The sequence below is a fragment of the Leptodactylus fuscus genome, chromosome 3, assembly GCF_031893055.1.
Source record: "Leptodactylus fuscus isolate aLepFus1 chromosome 3, aLepFus1.hap2, whole genome shotgun sequence".
In the NCBI taxonomy this organism is placed as follows: Eukaryota; Metazoa; Chordata; class Amphibia; order Anura; family Leptodactylidae; genus Leptodactylus; species Leptodactylus fuscus.
In genome coordinates this window covers 96,371,359-96,388,537 of record NC_134267.1, presented here as the reverse complement: position 1 = coordinate 96,388,537, position 17,179 = coordinate 96,371,359, and the positions used below count along the sequence as shown (strand labels likewise).

The 17,179-nt window shown below is 41.9% G+C and overlaps 1 protein-coding gene across 4 annotated transcripts in view; it reads right to left on the bottom strand.

The window, feature by feature from the left end:
* Positions 1–692: 692 nt before the first annotated feature.
* Positions 693–17,179, bottom strand: part of TMEM200A (transmembrane protein 200A) — a 114,574-nt gene continuing 98,087 nt past the window's right edge. For 2 of the 4 annotated variants that reach the window (XM_075268058.1, XM_075268061.1), the window contains one exon: positions 693–2,491. In XM_075268058.1, coding sequence (XP_075124159.1) covers positions 1,018–2,475 — 1,458 coding nt within the window. In that variant the 5' untranslated portion in view covers positions 2,476–2,491 and the 3' untranslated portion in view covers positions 693–1,017. Of the gene's footprint in view, positions 2,492–10,158; positions 10,318–17,179 lie in introns of all 4 variants that reach the window. The other 2 variants (XM_075268059.1, XM_075268060.1) reach the window with 2 other exon arrangements.

Here is a 17,179-nt window from a genome sequence, read left to right as displayed (position 1 = left end):
CACTTCATATAATATGGTAATAGAAACAACCATATAAAAGGATTTGAAAATATTCATAAACATCCTAAACATAGGGTCGAAGTTCATTGTAAGGATTTCCATTGGCCTCATCGCCATATTTTTCATTATGAGCCAGCATAACAATGAAATATATCTATGAAGATTTTCTTAGGGTACAAAACTATGCCTTTGGTCTTCAGTTATGGTTGAGTGTAACTTAAGAGGCCTCAAAGGGGTATGTTTATATAGACACTAGAAAATGATATCTGTGAGGGTCCATGGCCAAGGTGTTTCACTTTAATCACAGCCGCAAAATAAAGCGGCGTATACGATCCAGGCTCCCATTGAATCAATGAAAGTGTATACGGCCCGCAAAGTCTCACACGCCGTATACGTGCCACATCACGCGGCACGTTACTCCGTATGAACTCCCCCTAATAGTGCCTCTTAAGTTTCTATCAGTAATTTCCATAAGTGATGATGAGGGACATTAAAGGCTCTCGGCATTAGGCAAGAATTATTAAAGAGAGGTTAGGCATGGAGAAGTGCTGGGTGCACAATGCGCAATACAATAGCTATGGCAACCATACAATGTCCCAAGAGTCTTGTACATGTGTTTAAATGTAGTAAGACTCATGAACAAGAATAATGTCATACATTTGACTCAGAACCTGTAATACGTAATGGCACCTGTAACACCCAATGTGCACCCTGCATCTGTTGACACCCAATGATGTCAAATGAAACCGAAGGAGACTTTTATAAGAGGGACACTTTAAAATGTTTTCACTTGTTTTTAGTAGTGACATTCTCAAAGCTTTATTAGCAGTTATTTATTTGTATCCAAATAACTGGCAACAGGACACAACTAAAAGTAATAATAACACTGTCTACAAACGACAAGTAAAAATGTTTGACTTCTATCTGATAAAAAAATCTAAATATTTTCACATCTGTCATGAGTTTGAATATTTCGAAATTCCATCTCTACAGGAGAGAAAAGTGAGTAACGAAATTTCAAAATCTGGTTTCTGATGTCCCTCTCTTAAGATTATTACTCAAGAACTCATCATGTTCAAAACTCAAGTTATTGTGTGATCTTGAGATCATAAGAAGTTTTTCCTTGTTGGTATAGTCCTTCTTTGTTGGTGGTGCTTGGGGTACAATCAACCTGTCCATAGGGTCTTCTTTATTCTCAAGCTTCATATAACCCTTGCTGTTGCTTCGGTCAAGTCTAGGCCAACTCGGATGTTTTCTTTGTTCTGCTTGAACATTAAGTGTTGAAGGTCCCCTATCTAAGTCTAAAGATTTTGAATGTGAAGATAAAATATGCAAAGATGTGTTAGATCCAAATTGTTTTCTAGCAGCTCCTGGAGATAAAAGTTTTCCATTATTTGGTGCTGGAGCTATAGAGTCACACCTTATTGGTTCCATAATAGAGTAACTTCTTGATAATGGTGAACTATTGGGTTTATATGGTCTATTTCCATCATCTGGCAGTGGAATAGCCAATGAATCCATTGATACATTTCTGGGTCTGCTGTTACTGATTTCTAAGTCTTCAGTTATATTATCAATATCTGGTTCATCAATGACACAGTTATTCAATTTAATAACAGGCAATGTGAAAGCATTGATTGATGATGACACTATAGATTTTGTTTCACATTTTTTGGAGCAGAGGTTTTTGTCTTCTCCTATTCTGTTGGAGTGGCCATGAAGGCCAAACACAGAGCCTGAGCGCTCCATAAGAAGTGGAGGCAGAAGATTTGTAAAGCTTTTACTTTCGCGAGGATTGCTGTCTTCATACTCAATAGAACTGGAACTCCTATAACTTCCAGGAAAGGATGCAATTGTGTTGGCAGCAAGTTTAGATGCACATGGGTTGTCAGAGTGACGGTACTCCGTTTCTCCATACAAACCAGAGTAAGCCCCATTGAGATGCTTTTGTTCTTTGATCCTCATGCTGTGAATATCTATTACAGTTGAATATATATCTCTCATATGGATTACTTTAGTCTCCTTGTCTCGATTTTCATGTAAGATAGCATTCGCACAAATAAATATAAATATTCCAATACCCATAGTAAAAGGGCCAAGCATTTTCATTTTTTCTGAATGTAGATGTTGTTCAAAAAATCTTACCATCATTCCGGTTTCCCTAAGTATTTGAGTTTTATTAACTTCTAGTGTAAGCTCTGGTGTTAAAAATGCTTCCTTTTGAGGCCAATAGCCAAGGACAGCCATTGCTATTCCTGCTACCGATATTAAAACCCCCAAAATAAGGAAGAATCCAGATGGTGAGTACAGGCGAATTTTCCCTCTGACAATTACTACATCAGCTCTCGGGCGACGTCTTACAGGCTTTTTTTCTGGAGGTGGAGAAGTTGGTCGAGACAAAAGATGCTGTGATCTGGCTGAATCCTGCCTCTTTAAGGCTGCCAGTCCTGTTATAACTCCTCCAGTTGCTATCATAATTCCGTTTTAGATCCTGAAGAGAGAGAGAGAATTGCCAAAGTTTAAAATAAGGTTGCAATATCAACACTACAATATTTTGCATATCTAACACTATGCAAATAAAACTTAAATATTATATCTTATAGAATAAGATTTGAATGAATCCTTGTATTGACTGAGAGAATTGGTCTACACTGTGATCAGTATTTAAGACTATCATAATAGGGCAATGTTCTGCAGTAAAGACTACATTCCTTAGTAAGAGTATTGGGCTCACTCCACACACATCTATACATATTACACATTTACTTTTCAACTGATTTGCAACATGTCAAGATATGAGTGTTAGGCAATAACTATCTTGTCAAGACAAAATATTGTATCATAAAAGTATCTATGTGTGGCCATTCAGTGGTGTTATGAATTCCAACCCGACAAATGTTTTGCTAGCATGTAGCAATGTTATGTAAGTTAAGAGTATAACTTAGCTATGATTCAAGAATTATCCATATAAAACTTTGCTTTTTTTATTGGGAGTCAGAAAATAGACGTATTCACACAAAAAAATCTAACACACCAAGAAAAAGTTGTCAGAAAAGAATAAAGATATATGTGTGAATATTATGATGGCGTATGTAAGTGATTAAGCGTGAAAAGATATTGGATTTTATTGGAGAACACTATACAATTGGAAAGGGACCTGTTGGGCCAGCTTTAGCCAGGATACAAGATGAGATACAGTTGGACATGGAGGCATACAGATATACATTTGTTGCAGCTGTTGTCAAATCCCAAACAGTTTTTGTGATGATTATTAGAGATGAGCAAACAGCGTTCGATCGAGTACATGTTCGATCGGACATCACACTGTTCGCAATGTTCGATTCGATACAAACACCACGTTGCAAATGCACTTAAAATTCGATTCCCCTCCCACCTTCTCTGGCGCTTTTTCTGCACCAATAACAGGGCAGGGGAGGTGGGACAGGAACTATGACAACGGAGCATTAAAAAAACTAGAAAAAAGCCATTGGCTGCCGAGGACATGTGACCTCTGATTCAAACAAACAGGCGGCATCAGCTCCGATTCATTCTGTGCTTGCACTTAGTTAGAGACAGACATCTGCTGAGGGCTAGTTAGGTTTTAGATTCTGCTAGGCAGGAATAGCAAAGAAGAACAACCACAACAGCTCTTTTAAGAGCTACACTAAAGGGAGAAGCTCAAACAAGCTTGGCACAGTGTCTACCCACAAATGCTAAAGTGGGATTCACAGTAATTAAGCCAGGCTATATCTGCGCAACCCAGCTTTCCGCAGTAGGGATTAAGCTAAGTGGGATACACTGAAATTGTATGCACATATACCCTATATACGCTTAATCCAGGGTTCAACAGTGTGTTCCCCCCCTCCCCGAAACTAAGTGGTATACACTGAAATTCTCAGCCCATATACACTATATACGATTCATCCAGGTTGTCACAGTGTGTACCCACAAAAAAATCAGTGGGATATGCATTCTAATTCTCAGGCTATATACGCTTCATCCAGGTTGTCACAGTGTGTACTCCCAAAAAAATCATTGGGATATACATTCTAATTCTCAGGCTATATACGCTTCATCCAGGTTGTCATGGTGTGTACCCACAAAAAAATCAGTGGGGTATACATTCTAATTCTCAGGCTATAGACGCTTCATCCAGGTTGTCACGGTGTTCAAGGCACAATACTAACTAGGCCCGAGCACCAGGAACATGTGTTACAATGGCTGGCGGATAATGCTTCCTCCACATTATGCACCAGCCAGTCAGCCTCTACCTCAACTCCTCCTCCTACACAACATTCTGGTCAGCCTTCCTCCCAAAATGCCCAATCTTCCCAGCAGAATAATCCCGACTTACCAGATGACTTTCAGTGTCCAGATGCCCAAACACTGGAGACTCCTCCATCTCCTGTTGATTTTGTGGTGGTTGACCAGCAACCTACCCTCAGTGACGATAATGAGACAAAGATGCCATCAGGGCAGCCTGTTGCCATGTGCGGTGTGCAGGAGGAGAAGGTGAGAGAGGAATTGGCAGAGGAGGTGGTGAACGACGAGGACACTGACCCAACCTGGACAGGGGGGATGTCAAGCAGGGAAAGCAGTGTCGATGTTGACGGAGGTGCAGCACCAAAGAGGGTAGCTAGAGGCAGAGGCATGTCCAGAGGCAGAGGTCAACTGCTTCACCGAAGCCAGGCAACACCCAGAATGGCCCGAGTTGTTTCCTATCATAACCAGCCCATAAAAACTCCCCCATCGAGGGCACATTACTCTATAGTGTGGAGATTTTTCAAGGAATGCGTGGAGGACAAATATAGTGCAGTTTGCACAATTTTCCACTCGAAACTGAGTAGGGGCTCTGAAAAGAGCAACATTTCGACCACTTCCATGCGCCGTCATTTGGAATCCAAGCACTGGACTCAGTGGGAAAGAGCAAACACAGGACAATCGTCGTCCGGCGTTGCCGCCACTGCCTCTCCCACTGTTGCCAGTGCTGGCGGTACAGTCCAGAGCACCAGCCAGGACACCGCAACATCTGGCTTTGCCACTTTGGGGACTTCTCCCTCATCCTCCCCTGTTCCTGTCTTAGCTCCTTCTCCTGCACCATCATGCGCCTCCTCCCAGCAACCCACCATCTCTCAGACATTTGAGCGCAGGCAAAAATACAGCGCTAACCACCCACATGCACAAGCCTTGAACGCGCACATCTCCAAACTCCTGGCCCAGGAGATGTTGGCTTTCCGGCTTGTGGAAACTCTAGCCTTCTGGGACCTGATGGCAAGTGCAGCACCTCGCTATGCTGTCCCTAGTCGTCACTACTTCTCCAGGTGTGCCGTCCCCGCCTTGCACCAGCACGTGTCACTCAACATCAGGCGGGCCCTAAGTTCAGTGCTTTGCACAAAGGTCCACTTGACCACCGACGCGTGGACAAGTGCATGTGGACAGGGATGCTACATTTCACTGACGGCACACTGGGTGAATGTAGTTGAGACTGAGACTGGGTCACAAACTGGGCCGGTGTACCTCGTCTCCCCGCCTATCATTCCTGGCAGGGGCTCTGAAACAACACCCTCCTCCTCCTCCACCGCTGTTAAATTGACTCCAGCTACGAGCTGGAAAAGTTGCAGCACTGGCATGGATAGACATCAGCAGTTCGTGGGACATCAGCTTGGGGGACATACAGTACACTGACTCCAAGGTGAGGGATGCCCTCCTCGATGAGACAGGAATATGGTTTGAGCCGCTGCACCTGGGCCCACGACCATGCCTGGCCCACGTCTTTAATCTAGTGGTGCAACGTATTTTAAAGACATACCCAAATGTGCATGAGCTACTGGTGAAAGTGCAGCGCTTGTGCACCCATTTTCGCAAGTCTACAGTAGCTACTGCTAGCCTCAAAAAACTCCAGCAACGCCTACATCTGCCCGGACACCGGCTGTTGTGCGACATCCCCACACACTGGAACTCAACATATCATATGTTGAGCAGAATGGTTGAGCAGCAGAGACCTTTGATGGAGTACCATCTCCAAAACCCTAGGGTGCCACAAAGTCAGCTCCCTCAGTTTCTCAACCATGAGTGGCCATGGATGGGAGACCTATGTGAAATCCTATGGGTGTTTGAGGAGTCCACCAAGAGGGTCAGCTGTGACGACGCACTAGTGAGCGTAACAATCCCGCTCTTGTGAATGATGCGAGAATCCCTCATTGCCATTAGGGATAACGCAGATCACACTGAAGAGTCAGAGATAGCAGCAGAATTGTCACAGCAGGAGAGTAGTTCCACACACCTGCCTGCTTCACAACGTTTAATGATGGATGATATGATTGTGACACAGGAGGCTACCGGGGAAGTTCAATGCATCCCATTCTTGAAGCGCGGATGGGGCGAAAGGGAGGAGGAGGAAGAGGAGGAAATGGAGAGTGACCTTTCCGGTGGGGGCAGCGAAGTCTTGCCAAATAACACTCTGGCACACATGGCTGACTTCATGTTGGGGTGTTTTTCACGTGACAAGTGCGTAGTCAAAATAATGGAGAGCAACCAATACTGGATATTTGCAATTCTTGACCCCCGGTATAAATATAACATCTCATCTTTTATTCTGGTAGAGGGGAGGTCCAATCGCATTAATGATTCCCACAAGCAATTGATACAGAACATGGTGGGGATGTTTCCATCAAGTGTCATTGGCGGCAGAGAGGACAGTTCCTCTATGAGTAGAACAAGTGCCATTCAGTCCACACCCACAAGGGGTACACTGTCTAAGCTCTGGGACATGTTAATGGCACCCCCTCACCAAACTCCCGCCACTGAGGGGTCTAGTGTCACCAGGAGGAAAAGTATAGGCGCATGTTGCAGGAATACCTGTCCGACCACAGCCCTGTCCTCTCCGATCCCTCTGTGCCCTACACGTATTGGGTGTCGAAGTTGAACCTGTGGCTTGAACTTATCCCTATACGCCTTGGAGGTGCTGCCCTGTACTGCCGCCAGCGTGCTATCTGAAAGGTTCTTCAGCGCAGCCGGTGGTATCATCACGGATAAGAGCAGCCGGCTGTCAGCTAAGAGTGCTGACTGGCTGACTTTCATCAAAATGAACAGCCTCTGGATAGACCCATCATTTTCGTGCCCACCAGTGTCAAGCACCCCAACATGAATTGTCATATCTGCGCTCAACCTATACAATTCCTCCTCATATTTCTCCACCATCTGCATTGCACAATTCTGATCCTTCTAGCTCAATCCACCCTGATTTCCCCAAACTCTGCTGGTTAGAGGCTGAATCCACCCTGATTTCCCCAAATTCTGCTGTTTAGAGGCTCAATCCACCCTGATTTTCCCAAACTCTGCTGTTTAGAGGCTGAATCCACCCTGATTTCCCCAAAAACTGCTGGTTAGAGGCTGAATCCACCCTGATTTCCCCAAACTCTGCTGGTTAGAGGCTGAATCCACCCTGATTTCTCCAAATTCTGCTGGTTAGAGGCTGAATCCACCCTGATTTCCCGAAACTCTGCTGGTTAGAGGCTGAATCCACCCTGATTTCCCCAAACTCTGCTGGTTAGAGGCTCAATCCACCCTGATTTCCACAAACTCTGCTGGTTAGAGGCTGAATCCACCCTGATTTCCCCAAACTCTGCTGGTTAGAGGCTGAATCCACCCTGATTTCCCCAAACTCTGCTGGTTAGAGGCCCAATCCACCCTGATTTCCCCAAACTCTGCTAGTTAGAGGCTCAATCCACCCTGATTTCCCCAAACTCTCCTGGTTTGAGGCTCCACAACAAAAAAAAGTGCAAAAGACTAAGCTAGCCCAAGGCTCAACTCCATTGAAGGTGCAACGTTTAGATCAGTTCTTTCCAAACCAAGGGTGATACCTTTCAGAAAAATCTGATGCATCCCAAAACTAAGTGGGATACACTCAAATTGTCAGCCTATATACCCTATATACACTTAATTCAAAAAAACTAACTGTGATACACATTATTTGTCAGCCTATTTGCAGGTTTAATCCATGCTTTAACGGTGTTTTACCCACCTAAAACTAAGTGGGAGACACATTATTTGGCAGCTTATTGGCAGGCTTAATCCAGGATTTAACGGTGTTTTACCCACCCAAAACTAAGTGGGAGACACATTATTTGGCAGCCTATTAGCAGGCTTAATCCAGGTTTTAACGGTGTGGTTTAGAGAAGCCATGATTATTTAATTCTGGGAAGAATATGCAAATGTGTTAAGGCTGGGACTGGGTCACAAACTGGGCCAGTGTACCTCGTCTCCCCGCCTAACATTCCTGGTAGGGGCTCTGAAACTACACCTTCCTCCTCCGCCGTTAAATCGACCACAACTACGAGCTGAAAACGTTACAGCACTGGTGTGGGTAGACGTCAGCAGGCCATGCTGAAGCTCAGCAGCTTGAGGGAATGACAACACAATGCCTCCGAGGTGAGGGATGCTCACTAAGCTGCTGCAAGGCTCAACTCACAGAAAGGGCCTAATACTGTGCCGATGCAAGGCTCCACTCAAAGAAAGGGCCCAATACTCTGCTGCTGCAAGGCTCCACTCACAGAAAGGGCCTAATACTCTGCTGGTGCAAGGCTCCACTCAAATAAAGGGCCTAACACTCTGCCAGTGCAAGGCTCCACTCAAAGAAAGGGCCTAACACTCTGCCGGTGCAAGGCTCCACTCAAAGAAAGGGCCTAACACACTGCTGCTGCAAGGCTCCACTCACAGAAAGGGCCTAAAACTCTGCCGGTGCAAGGCTCCACTCAAAGAAAGGGCCTAACACTCTGCTGCTGCAAGGCTCCACTCACAGAAAGGGCCTAATACTCTGCCAGTGCAAGGCTCCACTCAAAGAAAGGTGCAAAACTGATTATCCTGGTGAGGATCTTCTACGTTAGGTTGTCCCCCCACACACACATGCACACAAAATGTGAGTACTGTTGGATTTCCCATTGCCTAATCCATCTGTGGTTGTCATGGGCAATGTGATTTAAAAGGGTGCTTGGTAATTTTTCTTTAGCTTAAAATCTGTGTTTCTGTCCACACAATTGGTGAGGAAAGAACTATTTTTTCACTGTCTGAGAGGTTGTATTGAGTGTGTAAAGCGTGTAGTTGTTAGGCTGTGATAGTGGGGTAATAGAGGGTCTTTGGTGTGTTAGATGCCCCCAGACATGCTTCCCCTGCTGTCCCAGTTGCATTCCAGAGGTGTTGTCATCTTTTTCTGAGGTGTCATAGTGGACTTGGTGAGCCTCCTGAGTCGAATAGTGGTTTCCCCCTTAACAAGTATTTTTTTCCCATAGACTATAATGGGGTTCGATATTCGATCGAACAGTCGAGTATTGAGCGGCTACTCAAATCGAACTTCGAACATTTCACTGTTCTCTCATCTCTAATGATTATGCTAAAGAAACTGTCTATTTTTCAAGAATATCACTCAGTCAAATTCCAAGAAAGGCAAAAATGTAATGAACTGACTTGCTGCAACAGGGACATCATGTTATAGTACCATGCTGGAATTCTGTGAGATCCCATTTTTTCAGAAATGTTGGTAAAGGTAGACTGCATGACTAGGTGCTGAATCTTATACACCTGTGACAATGGGAATAAATGAATTCAATGATTAAGTGGTGTGCCCCAACTGGAATTGAGCAAACTTTTCAAGGTTTAGTTCATTTTCAGGTTTGGACCATAAGTTCGATTCAGGTTCACACAAGTTTTATACGAAATGCAAGAGCAACTTCCCTTAAAGAGTTGGGCATGACACTGAGGGCTCATAGGTTTCTATGTAACCCATGCTTAGCTCTCTAATGCAAACACAGCTGTAGTAATGTCAAAGTAACAGCAACGGGCATGGCTATGGGTAATTGGATGGCTTTTGTTACGTTAAAAAACAGTCAAACTACGTCAGGAACGCACAAAAAGAGTTTGTATGAAAGCAAGCGGAGATCTAGAAAACTGTGAGGAATTGATACAGAAAGTATATTTGATAATTGTAAGAATTTTCATTTTATAAACAGTAACATTTGTTTATTAAGTTTTCTTCTCTAGTCCTAAATACACTTTATTATCTATGTCTTATTTCCTACCTCATTCTTACTATCTGAAACCATATTTCTCCAATCTCCACCCACCAGCCTGATCTTTCTATGCTGCTTATGAGTTATCATTGACCTTAGACATATAGTCTCTCATGATTGTCTGTCCATGGTTGTGCGGGCTGCTTGCAAGGCATTATTGGCAAGCTTGCCTGGGGTCTATGATCATTGGATCCTTTTCTCTCCATGCCTTTCACACGACAGTTGCCATTTTAATCAGTACCTATGAATCAAACTGTAAAACATTCAGATTCACTTTCAAGCATTTTCAAAAATTTGTAAAGAAGTCTGTTCAATACAGAACCATGTCGCTTATCTCATAGAATACAAATGGCAGCATTACATCCTTGATGACACTAACGCCTTATTCATAAAATGGGGAAAAACGGCTGTCAGACGGTGGTTTTTGGAATAGCCATCACATGGTCATTTTAAAACCATGAATGCCTATTGTTCTACTTACATTTCCCTTTTTGGCAGACTGTTTTTCACATCCATCAAAAAGACTGACACGTTCTATTTTTGTCCATTTTGCTGGACATAAAGATAGCCATGAGAATAGACACTTAGACATTCATTGGTTTTAAAACCTCTGTGTGATGGCCATTAAAAACACATACACAAATGTTTTTAATGGAAGATATGTCTGTAAAAACCAGCGCTGTTGTGTGCATAAGACCTAGGAAGTATGTGATTAATTCTTCTTTATGCTATTTCTATAGAAATGCAATGTAATAAAATAGAACTGATTGTGACACAAACAAATGTTTGCAAGAAAAAAAAATCACAGCATTCATATGTTTTAGACTTTAATATGTCACAGTCTTTGCTAAGGGCCATAAACTATTCATTAAAATGCAATCTCATGGCAGTATGCCAGCAGATACAGCAGAGTAGAAGAGGGGGGAGGCTTGGTGTTTATGGTGTATGAAAGGGATTGTATGAAAGAAAATATCTTACAATAAAATGGCCATTGCAATGCTTTCTGATCCAAATTCCAGAAAACTATGCTTAGCAAGTTTTATAAATGTATTTCTTAAGAAACCTAAATAGATGGGGATTGCGGCCAAGAGTGTCATCTATAGAGCAACCTAGAAGTATTAACTGTCAATGTAATGTATAAGACAGATCAGTTTTGAACACTTACTTTTGGATTTTACTTAGTCAAATAAAATCTATGACTTAATGAAGTGCACAATTTTTTTGTTAACAAATTCGCTTTTATGCTTTAACCATATTTTATTCATTAATATAGAGGAACGCCCCCACAATACTACTCTATGGACGAGTACTGTCATGAGGGGGGTAATTCCTCAGTGCTCAACATCATGGCTGGATGATAAGGAACACCCCCTCACAGTATAGCTCTACACACAGTACTATCAGGAGGGGCGTTCCCAGCTAGACTGTCAGGAACGCCCTTCTGACAGTGAAGCCCTATCAGTAATGGCACTCATAGCTCTTCACCTGGGGCACATAGGGGAAAGCCAACAGTGCCCTCAATTTAGTGCACTGTCAGCTTTCCAGCAGTATATAAAACCGCATGTGCCTGAGGACATGAATGGTCGTCTTTCAGGTGGCAAGGCTACAATTTGAAAACATTTCCTCTTTTACTGTGAGGGATAAAGAGTAGTAAGGTACAAGGTGCTGCTACTAAGAAACTGAGAGAGATGGTCATCTAACCATCAGACAAAGGTGGAACTGTGGTTTTATGGCCAGCTAAGATGTATGAGAAGGAAGCATTGTGGCAACTACAGAAAGAGTAGGAGACTAATTTTTAATCCATTGGAAGAAGTATGATCTTGAACTCATGGATATCCTCCAGATAGCTGTTAATAACGTGATTATCAGTAAGAAACAAAGTTTTTGATTCCTGAATATCCAATAGTGCCAACAGTCTACATATTACCAAAGATTCGTGAGAACCCTGTCTGTCTACATGGCTGACCGATGGATGCAATGAATGCATTCATTGATTATACCCTTCAAACACTGGTTGAGTTATTGCCTTCATATATCAATAACAGCACTGATATCTTACATAATATAGATGGGATACAGCTAGATCAGGATGTTGAATTACTTTATACCTCTATTAGACACGGGAATGGTATTACAGCCACAAGATCTTTTCTTTACCTCTCTGATTTGGACCATGTTTTTGTGAGGTTATAGTCACTCTTTTAGGTTTCCACTAACTCACAATTTCTTTCTGTTCAAAGAGTTTGTCTATCTACAGCTCCAGGGGACAACAATGGGGGCAGCATGTGCACCTCTGTTCCTGGGACTGTGGGTGAGGCAGGTCTTCCTAAATGAACCCTTTCTGTTTATTGGAGTCCAGTTTGAGGCCGATCATGATGTCGTCATGGTGTTGTAGGATACAGTGGAGGAATTTAATATATTTATGGAATCCCTTAACAAACATGAGAAAAATATCAAATTAATGTATCAGTCGAGGACCTCTACAATCGAGTTTTTGAATATTAATTTTTACGTTAACACTTATGAAACAATTCATTCAAATCTTTATAGAAAGGAAAGGGTTATCATTTCTTCTATTACATTTCTATTCCTTCCACCTGAGAAATCTTATTCGGAACATTTCAGTAAGCCGGTTTTTACATATTCAATGCATATATATTGTATATTAAGTTGTTTAATATTTTGGGTTGGGGTTATTTTTACTTTTTTTTAATTATGTTTTTTAATATGTTTTTATAGGATTTACTTGTTTATGTTTTTGTCTCATTTCTATTTTTGTGTCATCTCATCTAGGTCAGTGGAGAATTTCATTCCAGGGTACTTTTTACCTTTTAGGATTTTGTGGTGCTTGACTCTTTTGGATTATTATGTATGATCTATATAATTTCTTCTTATATTGTTATGTGATTTTTGAGTAGCTATTTCTCTTGTTGCTTGGTTTGCCTGTGATGTATGAATTTTATTTGAATAACCCAAAGGAAAAAAATCTTATAGCCCTCAACTACACATGTACGAAAAAACCCACAAACATGTCCATTCCTGAGCCAGAGAGAAAATAGTCAATACTGAAGTGTCTAACTAAAAAATAACAATTTTACTATCAAATGGAAAATAAAAAATAATTAATCATTCTAATAGGAAAGGATATTGAAAAATGATAACATGAATAACATAGTAGATATTAATATCAACTGTAAAATGATAATAAATAACATTACAATAACCTGTACAAAGTGTTGAAGGGTCAAGAAAATCATGGATACATTTACTATTTATCATGCATTTTAAAATATAAAAAACAAAAAAAACTTTGCAAGTCTTCAGTAGGTGATACCTTTTTTAATGGCTAACTCATAATGATGACAGAATATGACGTTTCGAAGCTTTCCTCTGAGCTTCTTCTTCAGATATAACTAAAAAACACTTTCTAGAGGCTGCATATTTATGTACAACAGGACACAGGGCTAGAATTACAGGAGAGAGGGGGGAAGAGGCTTATTACTATATACTTATAACAACAAACAATCAATTGCCAGATCCCTCAGTTCTTATCTTAATGGCTGTCTTAATGATGTGTATAAAAAGACATAAACCCAAGTGAGATGTTCATCCCATTGTCCAACGTCTGGAATAGGGTCATGGCCTTGTACTCATAAATCAGTCGCTGTTTCCTTGATTTAAAGTTCTCTTTTAAGATCAAGATTTTCATGTCATTGGTGATATTATGATCTTCCTGGCAAAAATGACTTGGCACGGGAAGATCAGTTCTCTGTTGTTTGATTGTATGGCGATGTGAATTAATTCTCATTCGGAGTTTCTGACCAGTCTCTCCAACATACAGATTTTCAGTGGAACATTTGGTGCAAATGATCAAATACACCACATTAGGTGTGTTACAGGTGAACATACCTGGGATTTGATATTCCCTGTTAGAGTTTGGTATCTCTATCTTGTCAGTGGTCAGTATGTGTGGGCAGGTTTTGCACCTCTTCTGTCCACATGGAAATGTTCCTTTGTTAGTTGGAGGTGACAGTGAGCTGCTAATAATCATATTCCTGAGGTTTGGTGGCTGTCTGTAGCATAGGAGAGGGGGGTCAGAAAATATGGATTTTAGACGATTGTCTTTTTGCAGTAGTGGATGTAATTTGCGTGTGATTCCTCTCAGCGTCTCCAGGTGGGGGTTGTATGTGACAACCAGGGGTACCCGAGTGTTCTCCTGTTTGGTATAGTATTTTAATAACTCCGATCTTGGTATCCTGGTGGCTCTGGTGATTTGGTTATCAACTGTTCTTGGATGGTAACCCTGCCTCAAGAATGTGTTTTTGAGGCCCCCAAGGTGTTCGTCCCTATCTGCAGGGTTTGAACATATGCGATGGTATCTGATGGCCTGGCTGTATACAATGGAGTTCTTTATGTGTTTAGGATGAAAACTATCCCATCTTAGGTACGTAGGGCGGTCAATTGGTTTCCGATACAGCGATGTCTCAATTTTGTTGTCCTGTATCTTGATGACTGCATCCAGGAAGTTTATTTCGGAGAAGGAGTGATTGAGCATCAGGTTGATGGTGGGATGGAACTGGTTGAACTGTTCATGGAAGGTTTTCAGCTGTTCCTCAGACCCGGTCCAAATGATTAGGATATCATCAATGAAGCGATAGTAGGCCCGAGGCCTAATGGTGCAGGTGGATAGGAAGTCACTCTCAAGCTTGGCCATGAAGAGATTAGCGTACTGTGGCGCCATTTTGCTCCCCATTGCGGTGCCGGTCCGTTGTAAATAGATGCAGTCACCAAAGGAGAAGTAATTGTGAGTGAGGATGAATTTTGTCAGTTTCACCACCGATTCAGCGTTCATACCTTGCTTTTCCATGAAAAACTGGCAGGCATTTATACCGTCCTGGTGTGGGATGTTGGAGTACAGGGATTCTACATCCATGGTGGCTAGGATGGTTCCATCTGGAAGGGGACCTATAGTGGATAGTTTGTTTAATAGGTCTGTAGTATCCTGTAGGTAGCTGGCTGTATCCTTCACTAGGGGTTTCAGAGTGCCCTCCACCCATCCAGAGATTTGTTCAGTGAGAGTCCCAACACATGAGATGATCGGTCTCCCTGGGTTCCCAGGTTTGTGCAGTTTTGGAAGCATATAAAAAGTCCCTGTCCTAGGGCTTGCCGGTATGAGGCTGCTTAGGCTTATTGCTCCATCAGATAGGCCGGAGATAACCTTTTTTAGTTTTTTGGAGTACTCCACTGTGGGGTCTGAATCCAACTTGGAGTAGTAGTGTGTGTCATTCAGCTGTCTGTGTGCCTCCTGTATGTAGTCTGATGTGTTCATCATGACTATAGCGCCACCCTTGTCTGCTGGTTTAATGATGATGTCGTTATTATTTCTAAGAGATTTTATAGCCCTTCTTTCCTGGGCGCTGATGTTAGATGGCAGTGCTTTATTTGTATCCAGTATAGTGGATTTGACCATGTGTCTGAAACAGTCTATGTAATTATCCAAATCAAAATTTCGTCCAGTTGGAGGTGTCCAATCAGATGTCTCCTTTTTTGCTAAGATTGGAATCTCTGAAGGGGTAGGTTGAGTCTCCTCTGTGTCATCTGGGAACATTTCCATGTGGACAGAAGAGGTGCAAAACCTGCCCACACATACTGACCACTGACAAGATAGAGATACCAAACTCTAACAGGGAATATCAAATCCCAGGTACGTTCACCTGTAACACACCTAATGTGGTGTATTTGATCATTTGCACCAAATGTTCCACTGAAAATCTGTATGTTGGAGAGACTGGTCAGAAACTCAGAATGAGAATTAATTCACATCGCCATACAATCAAACAACAGAGAACTGATCTTCCCGTGCCAAGTCATTTTTGCCAGGAAGATCATAATATCACCAATGACATGAAAATCTTGATCTTAAAAGAGAACTTTAAATCAAGGAAACAGCGACTGATTTATGAGTACAAGGCCATGACCCTATTCCAGACGTTGGACAATGGGATGAACATCTCACTTGGGTTTATGTCTTTTTATACACATCATTAAGACAGCCATTAAGATAAGAACTGAGGGATTGTTTGTTGTTATAAGTATATAGTAATAAGCCTCTTCCCCCCTCCCTCCTGTAATTCTAGCCCTGTGTCCTGTTGTACATAAATATGCAGCCTCTAGAAAGTGTTTTTTAGTTATATCTGAAGAAGAAGCTCAGAGGAAAGCTTCGAAACGTCATATTCTGTCATCATTATGAGTTAGCCATTAAAAAAGGTATCACCTACTGAAGACTTGCAAAGTTTTTTTTGTTTTTTATATTTTATAACCACTGGCTAACACGGTACCAAAACAAACATTTTCCTTTTACCAAATCATGCATTTTAGGCAGAAGTTCTACTTTATGGATGACTAGCAATTTATAAATCTGTGTGAGTTTTCTTTAAGATTTCTATAAATCCATTTCAGGAATAAGCAGAAATACCTTCAGACTGACAAATATGGGGGGGTTTGGCTGTGGCAGTAAATTTGGACATATGCTGTTGCCTCTGACCACCTAACTTTTCTCATAGGCAAATGCAGGGTAAATAAATATCAGGTTGTTGGATTTCAATATCCCCAAATAAAGCACCATGGAATTAATGGTGCTATATAAATAAATAATAATAATAATATGCTCAGTTCTTTTGATTTCATCCATTCCATTCATCGGGTCTCCAAGCTATCCCACTTAAAAAGAGGTTACCCACAAAAAAGAAACCCACAGACCCACAGGCTATAATGGGGTTTGACAGGTTTATGCTTGAAAAATGCAGAGAGAAAAGTCCTGCATGTAGAACTTTGCTCACGATGTTTTTTAAACATGTACGGGGACGGAAACCCTGAACAGAGTTCAGCACTAGTGTGATACCAGCTAGGGAATACTGAAAGATTACCTAAATCAGAGCATGCACTGGAAATTCAGAATGTATTTATTTATTATAAAATAGACTAGTGTTTCTTGAACTGCGAGATGGGCCATACTGGTGTGGCGCCCCCTAATTGCTGGTGAGGCACAGCTCTGGAGGAAGCTTCAACAGAGGTGATTTGAAGCTGTACAGTCTTTTCTAGGGCTGAATCCTCAA